Source organism: Antechinus flavipes, chromosome 5 (genome assembly GCF_016432865.1).
Source record: "Antechinus flavipes isolate AdamAnt ecotype Samford, QLD, Australia chromosome 5, AdamAnt_v2, whole genome shotgun sequence".
NCBI classification, from domain to species: Eukaryota; Metazoa; Chordata; class Mammalia; order Dasyuromorphia; family Dasyuridae; genus Antechinus; species Antechinus flavipes.
The window spans coordinates 92,303,277-92,321,179 of NC_067402.1; the positions used below are offsets into that span (position 1 = coordinate 92,303,277).

A 17,903-nucleotide genomic window follows, 5' to 3' on the forward strand; every position below is an offset into this window, starting at 1 on the left:
TGGAGAAATGGGCTGAAAGCAAATAGAATACTTCAACACTAGAAGGCTCCTTGATCTTCCCCCTGCCTTTTTATAGACAGTCTTTCATAGTTGTCATCACTCAAGGGCCAACTTCCTAATATCTTTCTGATTAGAATTAAGAGAACTTTAATAATGACAAAAGGTAAATAAGCTAAAATAAAGGTTAGAGTCCATAATGGTGAAGGTCAATCTGCCTAATGTAACCACAGAGACTGAGCCAGATCTCTGTCCTAACTTCGATATCCAGCCCCCTGAGCATCCTCTCCTTGACCTGACCCAACTTCCACTCCAACTCTTCTTCCAGCTCCAAGCTAGTGCTCCTTCTGGCCCCTCCCTCCAATTTCTGGGGTCTTAATCTATCTCATTAAAAGGTCACCACAACCAGAGATGGGTCATTTCTTCATACCTGCAGAACAGCTGGCAGCAGGATCACCCAGAGAACACGGGCGCTTGTGCCCCCTATCCGGCCTTGGGGATGACGGAGCGTCCTGGGAGGTCAGGGCAGGAGTGCCAGCCGAGCTCCGGATGCCTTCAGGAGTTTCCGGGGGGCATGACTGGGAGACAGCTTCAGCATCTGGCGCTGTTGGTAATAAGCAAATGGCATTTGGCTTCTAGGGCTCTACCCTCTGCCCTCACTCATATAGGATTCACAACTAATAGATGAGAGGGATCAAAATGAAAAGAAAGGGGCCTTTGAGCAATACATAAGGATCCCTATGGGCTGCACTTTGACTTAGAAAAGCACATATTAATATTAGCTATGGTGTATTATATTTTTACTTATTTAAAAAATTTTTTCCAATTACATTTCAATCTGGTTCCTCCACACCTGAAAGTGCTGCAGGCAGTCCACAGGCCATGTATTTGACACCTCTGCACTTAGTCCAGAGCTTTTTGAGGTGGGGTCCACCAACCCTGGAAAGATCAGGGGGTTGATGAACTTGGATGAGAAACAAAATTACATCTTTTTCAATATAACTGGTTTCCTTTGTAATCCTATACACTTTGTTTTGTATATTTAAGAACATTACTCTGAACAGGAATTTATAGGCTCCAACAGATGACCCAAAGGTCCAGGAATCTCTGAAAGCACCTTATCCCCTCAAGGTCTATAGAACTACTGCCATCCCCAACCAGGAGCGAGCTCAGAGGAGGGCCAGCTCACGAGCGACTCTTGGCCGGCATGTTCCAGCTCTCTCTGCCCATGGCCCTCTTTCTGAATGGGGCCCTCAGCCTACTCACCAAGTCCTGTCAAGTCCCTGGCCTTTGTCCCTGCTGGGTCTGGCTTAGCATCCTTGGGACCTGGACAGAGAGAACATTGAAAGCTGAGATATTGGGAAGAGCCAAGCTCCTGCAGAACAGGTCCTTTGAGCATTAGCCCTCAGCAAGGAGTGGGGAGCCTCTCCGGATGGCTTCTTTGAGGGGGAAGCTAGTCCCAGGGCTGGCTAGTCCTCAGGAAAGCATCTGAAGCCTGAAAGTGGACATATTTTCTTATCTACTCACCAGCTCTGTTCCTCTGGAGAAGGAGGGAACTGTCTCTATTTGTGTGTCTAGGTGCATACTTGACATATTTGACTCATATCAAAGAGTATCTCTTAATAGGTCTACATATTTAGCCTTGTCTTTCCTGGTATTTCTTAGTGTCTTTGAATAATAGAACTTCAAGATTGTGCAGATGCCCTCACCACATCAGAGTCCAACCCAGCAGTAACTGAATACAGCTGCCAAACTGCCTCTGGGGCTCTCCAAAATTGGCTGGGCTAGTCCTTGTGTAAGGGACACACATTCCATCCCTGAGCCTGCATGTCAGCCTTTCCCATCTTGTACGATTGGCCAGATCCCATCCTCCATTGGTGATCTTTAAAAATCCTCCTCCAAACACTCCCCCCACTCACCCAAGGGATCAGAGGACTTCGGGGGAGACTTATTTGGTATTTTACAGTGTTTTCCCCATGACACGCATGGAGAACAGGTTAGCAGCAGTACCAGACTGATTTGACAAATGAGGAAACAAGGGCTCTAAGAAGTGGAGTGATTGCCTCCAGATCACAGGACCAAGTGCACGTCAGAGCCAAGACTTCTGTCTCCAAATCCAGGGCTCTCCCACTATGAGAGCCAAGCTCCCGCACTTTGGGCTCTTTAAACAATGATCCCGGCCAAGGAGTTGAGCCAAAGAATGAGAGCAAGTGTTCACAGTAGCACAAGCCAAGCTGGGAATGGAAGCCACAGCTCAGGGCTTGGTGTCCTCTCCAACCCTGCTGAGGACAGCTGAGCAGAGGGAGCAGTTAGGAGTGGAGGAGGAGACTGGATGCTTCTACCAGCCATGTTGGGGTCTTCACAGAGCCCTCCCCTGCCCCGGGGGCCATGCCCCTAGTGGCTGCTCCACCTGAGGAGAAATGAGGGGACACTGACTAGCTCACTTGCGACACTCAGATCTCCAGGCACAGCCTTCGGGCCATCAGCTTCTTCATCTACCTCCGGCTCTCCAGAAGAAGGGGAGGGGGTTGGCACATCAGGAGTTTCTTCCCGGTCAGGGGCAGGACAGGGATCTACAGATGACCCTATGAGAAGACAGTTTTCTGAGCCTCTACAAACCCGGAACCTGCCATAAATGAAGGCTGTCTGTTCATGTCCACCTTTGTCCCCACTGGAGAATGAGTGTCTATATGTCTTAAGGGACCACATTTTCCTTAGCTAAAGAGTTGAACTACATAATGTCATTTATAGTGCTTTAAGGATTGCAAAGTACTTTACATGTGTTGTTTCATTTGAAGGTACTTATTATTAGCCTCATTTTACAGATGTGGAAACTGAGGCTGAGAGAATAAGTGACTTGCCCAGATAAATCTGAAATGGGCTTTGATCCTAGGTTACTCCTGATTCTAAGTACAGGCCTCTATTTGCTATACCATCCACTGCCTTCTCAACTAGACTAACCAGACACCTCTTATTTACAGGTTCTTCTGCCAGGGAAACGGGCCCTTCCTAGGCTATGTTATGGGAGACAGCCTATAAGCAGTGCTGGAGAGCCCCAGAGATCACACAGAGTTTGGGGAAACTCATCTTCCTCTCTAGATGAGTATTTTCAATTCATTCTCATCCTCAGAATAGTCCTGTGAAGTAGATACTATAAACAGTATTATCCCTATTTTATAGGTGAGGTTGAAAGAGATGAAATATCCAGGATCACAAGGCTGGAAAATGGCAGAGCTGGAATCAAAGCTAGGCCTGTCTTCTGACTCCACGTCCAAGTCTCTGCACTCTGTCATGAAGAGATGGGTTCTATTACCTCTAGAACCCATCCTTTTTCCTATTCCTTACCCCCTGAGCCCCAGTGCTCTCCCCCAATCTTATGCTCTGCTCTCCATCTACTGATTCTCACCTGTTTCAGTGCTGCTAGGGCTATGAAACCCACTAGAGGCCTCTGAAGGGGCGTCCTTCCCATGGATCCTGGGGCTACAGTGTGAAGTCTCCTCTGCTTTCAGAGCTGGGAGAAAAAACAAGGCTCAGCAAAACAAGAATGACTTACACCTTCATTACAATAATACATGGCTAGGCATACCTAGTGAATAAAGATCTGAATTTGAAATCAAGAAGACCCCCCCAGTTCAAATCTTGTCTTAAACAATGGGCAAGATGTATGAACCTAGCCATGGCATTTAACCTCTGTAAAAACATGAATTTTCCTCATTTAGGCCTAAAATCTAGGCCAGTCTGACTATTCCCATTTTACAGAGGAAAACTGAGGCAAGAAAATACAGAGACTGCTTGGAAATAGGTCAGCAGGTCACTGAGTGTTAGAAAGACAGCTCATGGCACTCCCCTACCATATGTAATTTTTTCTCTTTTCCTTTCCCTTAAAGAAGCACAGAATATCCCCTCCATTGCTTCTTCAATAAGAAATTCCGAAGATCACCTGCATTGAGAATTCCCCAATCCCCCGGCTCCGTCCTCCTCCCACAGTCTCTGTTTGTCGTGGGGCTACTGGTACTGCTGGCGACGGGGCCCCGAGGGATGGGGAAGGGGGAACACTCTGCCAACAGAAACCAAAGCCAGGGTCAGCGCTGGGGATCCCACAGCTCTCCGCCTCATTCTTCCCTTCCCACCACAGAACTTACCCTTGAGATGAGCTCTCCACAGCTCGGGCTCCAACCTCTGATCTTCTCCCTCTGAGCCACCGCTGCTGCTGCTGCTGCTGCTGCTGCTGCTGCTGCTGCTGCTGGCTGGAGCTCGGCCTGGAGCTGGAGCTAAGGCTGGGGCTGGCCAAACAGGAGAAGCGCAGGGGCCTCATGGCCGAGATCCCCCTCAAGGAGTTTTCCAGACAGCGAAGTGGAGAAGGCTTGGGAGCAGCCCCTGGACAAACGAGAAGGGCCCAAACCCATGGCTCTCTTACAAACAGGCGTGTTCACACCCGAGCCCAGGACCCAGAGCCTACCAAAGTCCAGAACTCTGCAAGAGCCGTATACAAGGAGGAGAAGTCCACGGGGATGCAAAGAAATGAGTGTCCCCAGTCACCCTTCCTATCTAACAGACCTTTCACTAGGCCCAGGCTGGAGGGAATTATTTTGCTAAATTACACCAGCTTTGGTTTTTGACCGGAGGGGGACCCCCAGGGAATTGAGTCACAGCCTCTTCTTCCACAGTCTCCGGAGGGTTGGAAGGAGCATCTACAGAAGCCACACTTATGATTGTCCAATTTAGAATGGCTTTGCATCTCCAGTTTGTGGTATGATTTGATACAAAGTAGACAACAAAATGATTGATACACTTTTAAAAATTAGATCCAGGCTGGATGTCGGAGATTACCTGGTCCAACCTTTTTAATTTACAGATGAAGAAAATGATGCATAAAGAAATCATGTGATCGTCCAAAATCATACAGTAACAAGACAGTATCTGAATGGCACAGTGGATATAACCCTGGCCTTACAGTTAAGAAGACCCAAATTGGGATCTTGCCTTGGATATTTACTGTTTGACCCACAAGCAAGTCACTTGATCTGTCTGTACATACATACAGATGTACCATCTGTAAAATGGTAATAACAAAAGAATCTACATTATAGTGTCATTGTGAGGTTCAAATTAAAAACAGAAGTGCTTGGTAAACCTTAAAGCACTATATGCTAGTTATCATTATTATTAATGCTGCTGCTGCTGTTACTACTGCTGCAGCAGCTGCTGCTGCTATCATTAAGTAGCAAAGCCAAGATTTAAACCCAATTACTCTGACTCCTAATTCAGAGTTCTTCCCTGACTTTACCACACATTTCTTTTTATTTAAAAACATTTTAATTGATATTTTCTTTCCCCCCAATTACATGTAAAATAACTGTTAACATTTATATTTTTAATAATTTTAATTAAAAATTCTCTTCTCCCTCCCATTCTTCCCCTTATTGAAAAGTCAAGCAATCTGATATACCACACAGTTCTTAAGCACCCTCAGCTTTTCTCAATTATCCTTCAAAGTTATCCAACTTTTCTTGTTAAACTTTCAGAATGGCTATAGTCGACAGTAAAGAAGAAAAAAGATACAGGGGAACTGCGTAGACGAAGTCCATTCTTCAAGGAGTCTTCTTGGCAAGGAAATGTGGTAGAGATAAAATATTGGTCTCGGGAAGTTCATACTCTAATGGAACCAATAGGACATGCATACAATGAGATTTAAGTTCACCTTTTCCAAGGCACTTCCAAGGCCCTGCTTCAGTTGTCCTGTCTTTGTCCCCAATCTGGTGGTGAGCAAAGGAGTTGCAGACTCTGGTCTGTGGGCTGCCTAAGTTCAGACTCTCAGAGGAAGCCTCCTTTTCACCTTGCCTCAGGCAGAGAGAGTCATGCGACTCACTCCCCAGTCCTGTAGGCAACAAGAAAGGCAGACCTGTTGGCTCCAGAGGACTAAAGATTAAACACACTACCTAGCCCTTCTGTGAGAGAGGTGATCACCTTAAAGTAAAAAGACATTTTTAGACATGGTCAATGTGGAAATGTTTTGCTGTATCGTGCATATTTTCTGTGAGGTTTGTGTTTTGTTTTACTTTGTTCTTAAATTGTTTAATAGGAAGGAGTGAAGGAGTGGGAAAGTAAGAAAAATCAATAAATAGTAATTAGAAAAAACAATTATTTAAAAAGGTCCATATTTTCTCAGGGGTTTGGCACCTTAGAATCTTCCAAGATACTCTTTGCTTCTAGACATGGCTCCTTTTTTTCCTCCTGGGAAATGGGCCAGGACATTTGGGAGTAAAGAAATAGCACAGCCAGTCCTGCCAATTCACCCACAATTGAAAGAGACTTAGTTGGTAAGCACAGGGGCCCACTGATGCTGCCCAAGACTTAGAACGCAGCTCATATGTAGTGGAAACAACCCAGCTTAAGGAATAAAGAATATGAAGAATTCAGAGAAATATGGCAAGCCCAATAGAAAGTTGTTTCGGGTAAAGAAAACAGAGTCTAAAGAATTAACAATGACTACAACAATGTAAATAAAGTCAGCATAGAAAGCCAACAAAACTGGTTCGTTTCACTGGTAGGAGTTAGTACAGAGCTAGCAAAATGTTCATTTTTGCTTTGGCAGGAAAGAGAACTGGCTTTGTAGTTAGAGAATCTGGCCTCGTGTCCTACTTGTGGTATTTCTTGCAAGATCTTGGGCAAGTCACTTTAGGGGATCTCAGTTTCTTCTTCTCTAAAATGGTCAAGTATTGGGCTGGCTAAAGTTAGCCACAAGGTCCTAATGGTCCAGTCTGACTTGGGTTTGGATGCAGATCTTTTAGAAATAGGAATTTTTTTTCTCTCAAATGCTGGACCAGATTACAGATCTCTGAAAGAAAAGAGTTCAAGTGTTAGGAGGTCCTTTTCCCTATTCCCATAGACATAATCGAACACTAGCAGGCCCTCTCTCTGTCTCTGTCTCTCTGTCTCTCTCTGTCTGTCTCTCTATCACACATACACACACACACACACACACACACACACACACACACACAACACACACACCAGGGCAATCTCTGGTTTACCTTCTTTGGGTGTAGTCCAGCTCCTGGGTTCCATTCTAGCTGATATACCATATCCTGCTGGGACCAACAATGGGGCAGGCTGGCTGAGATGGGGCCTGTTTGTGGAGATCTCTTTGAGACAGTTCTCCAGGCCCTGGAGGGGAGAGCTCCCAATTGGACTTGCTGCAGAAACCAAAAAATCTTGGCTTTAGCTATGCAGTTTGAAGTCTGCAAATCTTAGGGTTCAATCTCCCAATCTCTGCCCAGATTGGCTGGGGTCCACGAGCACATGGCCAATCATTTTTGTCAAATCCGGGTAAAGTAGCAGAAATAAGCTATCAAACAGATAAATCTATGATATACAATATTATATAATTATCAAGTAATTGCCTTAGAGCATTACAAAGTATAATGTAACATTTGAGGAAAGAAAGGCTTTTAATGATAGAGGAATAGAAGGCTTTCTGGATGATATGGACTTTGAAAAATGAGTTAAATTCAACAAATTAAGAGAGACAGAGAATATTCCTGGTCTAAGAAACAATATAAGCAAAGGTATGGAAGCATAATAGGATAAATTGGGTAAGGGTTGGGGTGGGACATGGGATAAAGAACAGTGCAGTTTGGCTAGAACATAAAATATATAGAAAATATTGCAGTAGGTAACATCAGAGGGGTAGAAGCCTTAAATGACAGAAGTTTAAACTTTTCTGAGCAGAAAAATGAAATTAAACCTATACTAGTTCTAGGAGGAAGTTGATGGCTTAGAGAGAGAGTGCTGGGTCTGGGTTCAAATCGACCTCAGACACACATAACCTATGTGATCCTGGGCAAGTCATTTAATCTGTCTGCCTTAAGAAGGAAATGGCAAACCACACCAGTATCTTTGCCAAGAAAATTCTATAGACAGTTCTGGTGTGCTGTGGTCCACAAGGTCAGACTTGACTAAACAGCAACAAAAATTTAGGTAATAAAACTTAAAACTACACCAAGATTTTTGTCTATCGGAGGATATTCTGGTAGTGGTATGAAGGATTGATTAGAGCAAGGATATGGGCAGGAAACACTGGAAGGAGGCAGTAAGATATGGTAGAAATAGCATGGAATTTAGAGTAACATCTAAATGTAAATCTAACCTCTATTATCAGCAGTATGATGTTGCCAAGACACTGCCTATCTGGGCCTCAGTTTACTCATATGTAAAAAGGAAGCTGATGGGTAAACTCTCCTTTCCAAATAACTAGTCTAGGGTGTGTGTGTGTTTTTTTTTTTTTTTTAAGAATGTACACAAGGAGAAATGAGTATCAGTGGGAAGAGAAGTGAGGACGGATGGTTGGAGAAGGAGTTGCAGAAAATGGATTCTACAGGATGAGGTAACAATGTATAAGTGTTGAAGGATTGAGAATTAAGGAGTCTTCCAATATAGGAGAAAAGATAAATAATGAATAGATATAGTAAAATTGAAAGGAAGACAGTTTAGGAGAATGATGACCTCAAACTCTAACATGTTAAGTTTGAACTCTTGAAGGACATCCAGGTGGAGATATCCTGCAAACCAGTGGATTTATGTAGATCCATGGGTCTGGGAGACAGATTAAGAATCAAGACTTAAGAAAATATCTGAGAACCATTTAAATGGAAGTTCAAAAGTCTTGGGAGTGAATGTAAATTCTAAGAGAGAAGAGAGCCAAGCAGAATTTCTAGAAATAGATTGAAAAGTTGGAAAGAAGAAGATGAACTTGAGGAAAAGACAGGAAAGGAATACTTAAAGGATTAGAAGGAAAATTAGGAGAGATTGGCAAGTGGGGAAAGACTATGTAGTGGACAGAAATGGTCAGAATATATGAAGACTGAAAAAAGATTACTGGATTTGGCAATTGACTATAATTAGGAATTATACAAATAAAATTACTCTGATCCAGAAATTCAACTACTATACCTCAAGGAGGTCAAGGATTAAAAAAGAAAAGAAAAAAGATGATCATCAAGACTTTTTTTTTTTAAAGGCCAGAAAGAAGCTGACAGGCAAGACAGCTTGGTTTAAGAAAAACAAACTGTTCATAAAGGAGATCTAAAAGTTTCATGTACCAGTTTTTTTTTTCTTTTTTTGCTCACCATAAGTTAAAAAGGCCTATAAAAAACAAATTTTTTAAAAATCACTGTTTGAACAATCTTGCTCTTTTGTTGCTGTTGTGTCATTTCAGTCATGTCTCTTCATGACCCTGTTTGGAGGTTTTCATGGAAAAAACACTAGAGTGGCTTGCCATTTTCTTTTCCAGATCATCTGACAGATGAAGAAACTGAGATAAATAAAGTGACTTGCTCAGGATTGTATACCTAGTAAGTATCTAGGGCTGGATTTAAACTCGGATCTTCCTGACCTATCCTGACTATCTTGGTCTATACTTTCTGATTAATTCTTGACTCTATCCATTCTACCACCCAGCTACCCCAATCTTAGTCGTAGAGAATTGATAGATTCCTTCCTCATTTTAGCAGAGAGGCAGACTTTGGAAGGAGAATGGGGTATGCACTGTTAGGTGCTATATTACATCAGTTTTGCTTAAAAGTTTTTGTTTATTTTTTTTAATATAAGGAAGAGTTTACTTCAGGTTTAAAGAGCAATCAATATTTGTAGTTTAAGAACAAAGGCAAAAAAGAAAGCAGTGAAGGGTTCTTGTTCAGGTATTAGCTTGGCCTGGATAGTCCTTTGAGACTGTGATTTTGATTCTCAAGTAGTGCCAAAGACCTATTTGAATAAGATTATATAAATGCTATTTTGTGGTAAATTGGATAATGGGAGTTATCCAGGGATAAAGCCAAAATAGGAAGTGAGGGACCAGGGTAGTGAAACTTTAAAATGGAAGAATATGGGGTCAAAGGTAGGTACAAGGCAAGAGAAGCTAAAAAGGGGAAGATTAAGATGGCTTGCAGTAAAGGCAAGGGTAGGTTTAGTGTGAGCAAGGGAGTGGGAGACAGAAGGATAAGAGGTAGATTCTGGAAGCCTGGAAGGGGAAATTTTAAAATCATGAATCTTAGAGTTGGTGCAATCACAAGAGAAAATGGGATCTAAGTGGTGTTCAAGTCCCTGGTTGATTTGGGAGGTCATTAAATGACAGCAAGAAAAGGTAGTGGTACAAGTGAACCACATAGATTTTTAAAGAGAAAACACGATTGAGGGATGGTCTCTGGAAGTGAATTGAAGATCAAGGTGTGTATAGCATGGGTTTTATGTCCATTTTACAAATGGTGCTTAAGAGAAGTTCTGTGATGTGGAGAATGGACACAGAAATGATCTCCGAAAGAGAAGACCCCAAGGAATATGGTGTCCACAGGGCAGCAAATTTTGGTAAGCTTTAAGGTCAAAGGGAACTCTAGTGGGGGAAGACAGCCTTACTCTAGAAATGGAAAACCCAGAGTCACTTTTAGCTTCACAACCTATAATGGGCTGTGGAATTAGACTGAAAATTCCTTATGGGCAGAAAACAATTCAGTTCCTCCCAGCAGTTCAAGCACTCCCCATTCAGCTGTGTCTTGTGATTAGGTGAGAGGTTCCCAGTGCCAGCGACAGAGAGGGAATGACTCCCCAGACTCCTTCCTCACAGTTGATCCAGACCAACCCCACTTCCCCAATCCCATCTCCCACCCTCACTGTGTCTGAGTTGCTGAAGACAGGGCCTGGAAGGCCCAGCTCACCTTCTCTGCCCCATCGTCCCCGGCTCCCTTCCGGGCTCCTGAGATCCAGGTCCCCATCTGTGCTGCTAGCTGAGGAGAAGCTATTGGGGGTGTTGAGGTGGCCTGGGTGGCGAGCGGAGAGATCTTTCACACAACCATGAGGCCCCAGAGAAGGTAGAGAACCTGTGGTCCCCGCTGTGTGGAAAAACATATCCCCACCATCGAGATATTGCCAGAAATAATGCGCAGTGATCTACCTCGGTGACAAATCCCTTCCAAAATGGGAGAAACAGGGGCTAGACATGTGGTGGGACCCGGAGGAATGCATGAAAAGGATATGGCTTAGCTGGGTCTATTCCAGGATAAAGCAAAGATAATCTGGAATAAGACCCGGCAGCATCATGGAATCAGAAAAGGGGTCTTTGAGGACATTTAGTCCTTTCCCTTCATTTTACAAATGAGGACATTAGAAAAGTGAAAGGGCTTGCCCAGGGTCACACAAACAGGACAGGTGGCACACCAGGTCCTCTGACTTGCAATCAGCTGTGCTTGCTGTTATAACACTGTCAGAGACAATCCAAAGAGCAGCGAGAGAGGCCCACAAATTCTGTGGTACTGTTTGGTACGAGGTTCAAAACCTCTCCTTGACAGCCTGCCACAGGGTCTAAGATGCTCACAGTCACTCCTTCCAGCTAAGGCACTGAAGGCCACTAATATGCAACTATTGCCTGGATGACCTCGTTGCACTCATTCACATACTCAGCGAGCACCCATTTACCAGGTTCAACAGCAGAAAGTTGAGGGCCCTGTGAAACTGGGATGGGCAGATGCCTTTGGATGAAAGGACAGGCCTCTGTAGGGCACCCTACTATGATGGGAGCAGCCTGGAACTTGAGCACTCTGTAGAATCCCTGCATCAGGGAACCTGGGGATGTGAGGGGGAAACCTGAAAGAGTGCCGGGGTCGGAGACAAAGACAAGCTGAACTGGGCTTGGGGTGCACCAGTTAGGACCAGAGAGACCTCTCTCTCTCCCTCATCCCTTACTATCTGTTACTGTCTCCACAAGCATCGCACACTTACCTTCCATGTGCCATCTGCGGGCCAGGGGGTCGGACCTCCGCTGAACCTTCTCCATCTGCCCAGGGCTTAGGCACCAGGGGTTGCTCAGGGGCTGAGGACGTATTGATCTGTTCAGGGGGATGTCCTTCAGATAGGTCTCCAGGGCCTCCAAAGGCGAGCTCTGGGCACTGCCAGCTAGGACAAGAGACATCCCTGCACAATCGTCATCGCAAGCAAGATACCAAGGGTGCGTGATAGGTGCCCAGACTCCAGACTCCGCAAAAGGAGCACAGGAAGAACCTGGCCCTGGGGAAGCCAATTTGTAAAGGAAATTCCCTAAGGCCGTAGTGGGTCTCCTGTCTAACCATGCAGCCATCATCAAAGCACCCATGCTTCGCTTTGGGACCAGATGGAGGACTTTAGCCTCATATTAATCATTAAGTCGTTACAGAAGAGAGCTGTGAAACCAGCCAGCATGTCAGAGAAAAGGAGTGAAAAAAGGAAATGAGAAGGGATTTAGGTCCATACCAAGTCATTTATCAGTGGTTTCCAGCTTTTCTCCATCTCAATAAATCATAACAAAAGCTCCTCAGAGAGCATCTGATTCAGCTCCCTCATTTTACAAAGGAAAAAACGGATGCTAAGAGATGGGAAGAAATTTGCCAAGTTCTCACAGCTCTTAGATGATAGACCTAGAATTTGAAGCCAAGTCTTCTGGCTTCCAGGACAATACTCTTTTTGGCTACCCCATGTTGTATCTTCACTTAAGAGTGAGCAAGGGGCAGCTAGGTGGAGTAGTGGATAGAGCACCAGCCCTGAAGTCAGAAAGACCCGAGTTCCAATCTAGTCTCAGACACGTAACACTTCCTGGCCGTGTAACCCTGAGCAAGTCACTAACCCCAATTGCCTCAGCCAAAAAAAAAAAAGTGAGCAAGAAGGGATCTGGGTTAGGGACTAAAGTGCACTTTATAACACTAGGGAATAAATATCCTTCCCTATGATTTTGGGTCTACTCTTTCTATATTTAACATTTTATTTTTCCAATTTCATGTAAGACAATTTTTGACGTTTGTTTTTAAAACTTTGAGTTCCAGATTGTCTCCCTTCCTCCCTTCCCATCCTGCCACGTCCCACTGTGAAGGCACATGTGAAGTTATGCAAAACAAGGGTCTGCTCTTTCTCAAGATAAAGATAAAAATCAAAAAACTTGTGGAGAGCTTTCAGAGCCCAAGGTCTCCAGGATCCCCAAATAATAAATAAACTATTGGAAAATGAAAGGACAGGCTTTACTTCCAGCATAGAAGGAGCAGCTCTTTCTCAATTTACTCTCAGTTCTTGTGAGGAAGAAGATGGGAACTGGGAATTCCAGGGCTGAGACAAGGAACCTGATGTACCCAATCTAGATTAATTCACTTCCACCCAGCTTTGTGCTGCACTGATGCCCGGGTCTCACCTTGGTTCATTGGAGTCCAACCTGGCAGCTCTGGCCCCCTGGGGTTGCCATCGCCCTCTATACTGCTACTGGTGGAAGAGCTGTGGTTAAGTGCAGTGAGCTCGCAGGACACAGGAGGGTCATGGATGTAGTTTGGAGGGTTCTGGGTCCAAACATCCTCGGGGGTTCCTTCCATCTTCACTGCAGCAAGAATCCCATGATTAGAGCAAGAATAGAACTTGGAAGTCATCTAAGCTAATGCCTTCATAGTCGAGTCTGTAGTAACAGACAGAGACATGCACCCATCATCCTACTGCAACCCAAAGAAGCTAGTAACTCCACAAGGATGTGAATCTAGATCCTAAAATCTGAAACCAGTTCTCTCTAAATCCTAGAATCTGAAACCAGTTCTCTTTCCAACAGAGTGAATGTACTGATCTATAGTTGGCAGATTCCATTTTTTCCTTAAAACAAAATAGCAGATTTCCCTTCCTCTGTCCTCAGGCTCTATTTTTTATCATTTGTATAAAGTTCCTACTGGTGACTCAGAACCATGTCTGCTAACTCTAGGTCTGGTAATGTGAGCTCTCCAGGGGCATGGAGCTGATCCCTTACTTCTCTCCTGGCTAGCAAACTCCCTGCTAAGCATTTTTGTTTCATCTTTTTCATATTGCACATCATTCTCCTTGGCAGAGAAAACAGATGCAAAATGAAAATTGAACAGTTCTGTCTTCTCTCTGCAGTTCAGATTACCACCCTACCTATGCCAGAAGCAGCACTTTTACTTCTTCCCCCCCCCAAAAAAAAATCCAAATCCTTATTGTTGTTCTTAGCTTTCCCAGCTCTGCTCAGTGGTCATCTTGCTTCAGTCTCTCTCCTCTCCAGTCCAATCTCTATAATATTACAGAAATAATTTGTCTGAGGGACTGATCTGGGTCACTCCTCTATTCAGTCACTTTCAGTGGCTCTCTAGGATAAAACACAAGCTCCTTAGGCAGGCATTTAAATTCTTTCTCAGTCTGGCTTCAATTAAACTTTCCAGTCTAATTCTAATTCTAAAGTCCACATTACTTTACAGCCTAACAAACCACCACTAACAGCTCCCCAAATTACAAGTTGAAAGCCATTCCACATTCCTGAAATGAACTCCCTTCTCCCATGTCTACTTTTTGGAAACCTTATCTTCCTTCAAAGATCAGTTCAGGTAACACCTTCCTCAAGCTTTCTCCCATCCTTCTACCTAAATACCTCACTCCAGGCAAAAGGGAACTTTCTCTGCAAATTTTCCTAGAAAATTGTGTCTAGAAATTTCCTTTGTCTCCATCATTTCCTTAGCTTGTATTATACTTATCAATAAGTCAATAAACATTTATTAAGCACCAACTCTGTGCCAGGTACGATGCTAAATGCTAAGGATTCAAAAAGAGGCACAAGACGGTCTCTACCCTTAAGGAGCTTACAATTTAACAGGGGAGACAATATACTAATATATGCAAAGCTAACTAACTGAAGGATAAATAGGAAATCATTAACAGAGGGAAGGCACTGGAATGAACAGGGATTGGGGAAGACTTTCTATAGAAGATGGAATTTTAGTTAGGATCTAAAGGAAGCCAAGTAGGTAGGTAAGTGGAGTGGAAGAGGGAGAGTGGTCTGGACATGGGGGAATACCCAGAGCCAATCCCTGAGTGGAGAGATGGAATGTCTTGTTCAAGAAACAATCAGGAGGAAAAGACTCACATGACCTGATATTGAATGAAGTGAGCAGAACCAGGAGAACATTATACATAGTAACAGCAAGCTTATGTGATGATCAACTGTGATGGGCTTAGCTCTTCTCTGCAATGCAGTGATCTAAGACAATTCTAATAGATTCGGGATGGAAAATACCATTTGCATCCAGATAATAACATAACTAATACGAAAATATGTTTAAAATGATTATATGTGTATAAGCTAGACCAAATTGCTTGTTGTCTCAGGGAAGGGAGAGGTAAGGGAGAAAAAAATTTGAATTTAAAATCTTTTAAAAATTTTTTCAATAGTTGATCAGAGAAATGCAAACTCTGAGGAACCACTACACATCTTTCAGATTGGCTAAGATAATGGAAAAAGATAATGACAAATGTTGGAGGGAATTTGGGGAAACTGGGACACTGATACGTTGTAGTTGGAATTTTGAACTGATCTAACCATTCTGCAGAGCAATTTGGAACTATGCCCAAAGGGCTATCAAAGTGTATATACAGTTTTGATGCAGCAGTGTCTCTATTGGGCTTGTATCCCAAAGAGATCTTAAAAGGAAAAGGACACACATGTGCAAAAATGTTTGTGGCAGCCCTTTTTGTAGTGGCTAGAAACTGGAAACTGAGTGGATGCCCATCAGTTGGGAATGGCTGAATAAATCGTGATATATGAATATTATGGAATATTATTGTTCTGTAAGAAATGACCAGCAGGATGAATACAGAGAGGCTTGGAGAGACCTACATGAGCTGATGCTAAGTGAAATGAGCAGAACCAGGAGATCATTATACACAACAACAACAAGATTAAATGATGATCAATTCTGACAAATGTGGCTCTTTTTACAGTGAGGTAATTCAGGCCAGTTCTAATAGGCTAATAAATGAAGAGAGCCATCCACATCCACAGAGAAGATTGTGAAGACTAAATGTGAATCACAACATAGTATTTTCACCTTTTTATTGTTGTTTGCTTGATTTTTTTCTTTTTCATTTTTTTCCTCCTCCTTGATCTGATTTTCCTTGTGCAGCATAACAAATGTGGAAACATGAATGGAAGAATTGCTCATCTTTAACATATGTTGGATTGTTTGCTGGGGAGGGAGTGGGGGAAAGAAAGGGGAAAATTTGGAACGCAGATTTTTGCAGGGATGAATGTTGAAAACTATCTTTGCATGTATTTTGAAAATAAAAGGCTATTAATTTAATAAATAAAGTTTTCAATGGTATTTTATTTTTCCAAATACATGTAAAAATAGTTTTCAACATTCATTTTTCAAATTCATTTCAACAAATTTTTCTTCTAGCTCCTTGGAGACAGAAACAGTATGATTTTTATTATTTATATTCCCCAAAGCTAATATAGTGCCTTGTATCTATGTAGAATGGACCTTGTGTAAAAAGTTAATTGAACTGAATTGTAGAAAAAGAACCATTAAGTCAGAGCTATCCTCTCTACTCTTGCCCACAAACCAAAAGTCTCTTCTCCAGCTTTCCCTATGTCCTCTGGCTGTTCACCCTGATAACTGTTAAAAGCAAAGTTGGAGGGACGGCTAGGTGGCGCAGTGGATAGAGCACCAGCCCTGAAGTCAGGAAGACCTGAATTCAAATTTGAACTCAGACACTTAACACGCCTTAGCTGTGTGACCCTTGGCAAGTCACTTAATCCAATTGCCTCGGGGAGGGGGGGGGGAGCATAACTTAGAGAAGAAAAAATTGCATTTATTTGACATTTTAATTAACCATCAACCCTAGAGTAATTTGACCTAGGGCTATAATAGATGCTTAGTTCTTCACATAGGCCCAAACCTGAAACTTGAGAAGATACAGAAAATCCCAAATAAATCACCACCTTTCATTGACTCTGCAAGTCAACTTGCACTCTCATTGTCACCTCATTAACACATTAGTTTACACTCACTAACATCTCCATACAAAGATTCCTCTTGTATTATTATCTTACTTATTAGGAGGAAATAGTTTCCAGTTCTCTCTCCTGCTATATAACTACAAATGATGCTGTCCATTAGTAAATAGAAAAAGCTAGCGATACAAAATTGTCTTATCCCTCTGTAGAATGAAAATAAATAATCACAGAATCAGAGTTAGTATCTCAGAATTCATCTTGTCCATCCCCTTTCCAAATGTTAATCCAGCCTTCACTTAAAAACCCCTAAAAAAGTACTGTATAGTATAATATATTATTGTATTATATTGTACAGTATTATATAGTATAGCAGAAAAAGTATATAAACCAGAGTCAGAAGACTTGAGTCAAGTCTCAGATCTTTTACTTACTACCCACATGTCCATAGGGAAATGACTTAATCTCATTGTGCCTCAGTTTCCTCACCTGTAAAATAAGGAAGCTGAGTCTCTAAGGTCTTTTTTCCTCTAGCTCTCATCCCTATAGGAAACTTACTACCACATAAGGTAGACAATTTCATTTCTAGTTACTTTGAGAATCACAGACTGCAGATTTAATAGAGACTTTTATTATATAAAGGAGGAAATTGAGGTCCACAGAGGTTGTGATCATCTGAGATTGCCCAGCTGATAATCAGCCCACTCAGAAGTTGAAACCAGATTCTCATCCTCCAAATCTGGCCTCATTTCACCAGGACCCCAGAGGTGGCCAGTCTGGCAATCTTTCATCTCCACTGCTACTGGCTACTTCTTTACACCAAGAAAAGCAACCCTCCAGACACAGACCTTCAGAATGTCCCAGCGCACATATTGTGGGCACGGTTAATCTCAATTTAGGAACTGACCCTGTAGCTGAGATGAGCTAGATCTGAGAGTGACCGAGTCAAAACTCACTCAGTCCAGTCATCTCCCAGTCCAGGCAGATGTCACATACCAGGGCTTAAGCATCGTATCATCTTACCCTGCTGTCACCTGTGTTCTTCCCCAATCCCTAGCTTTCTCCCTCTTGCTCAGAGGGTAATAATCAAGTAAATTTACCATTGTTGCTGTAAACA

General features: G+C 42.9%; 1 protein-coding gene across 3 annotated transcripts in view; it reads right to left on the reverse strand.

The window, feature by feature from the left end:
* Positions 1–502: 502 nt before the first annotated feature.
* Positions 503–17,903, reverse strand: part of KRBA1 (KRAB-A domain containing 1) — a 40,326-nt gene continuing 22,925 nt past the window's right edge. The window contains exons 9-20 of one of the 3 annotated variants that reach the window (XM_052000613.1): positions 13,199–13,378; positions 11,767–11,940; positions 10,707–10,880; positions 7,032–7,193; positions 5,699–5,875; positions 4,140–4,374; positions 3,938–4,054; positions 3,404–3,508; positions 2,434–2,582; positions 1,264–1,323; positions 828–936; positions 503–601 (exon numbers count right to left, since the gene is read on the reverse strand). In XM_052000613.1, coding sequence (XP_051856573.1) covers positions 4,003–4,054; positions 4,140–4,374; positions 5,699–5,875; positions 7,032–7,193; positions 10,707–10,880; positions 11,767–11,940; positions 13,199–13,378 — 1,154 coding nt within the window. In that variant the 3' untranslated portion in view covers positions 503–601; positions 828–936; positions 1,264–1,323; ... (1 more) ...; positions 3,404–3,508; positions 3,938–4,002. Of the gene's footprint in view, positions 602–827; positions 937–1,263; positions 1,324–2,433; positions 2,583–2,726; positions 3,284–3,403; positions 3,509–3,937; positions 4,055–4,139; positions 4,375–5,698; positions 5,876–7,031; positions 7,194–10,706; positions 10,881–11,766; positions 11,941–13,198; positions 13,379–17,903 lie in introns of those variants that run through there. The other 2 variants (XM_052000614.1, XM_052000615.1) reach the window with 2 other exon arrangements.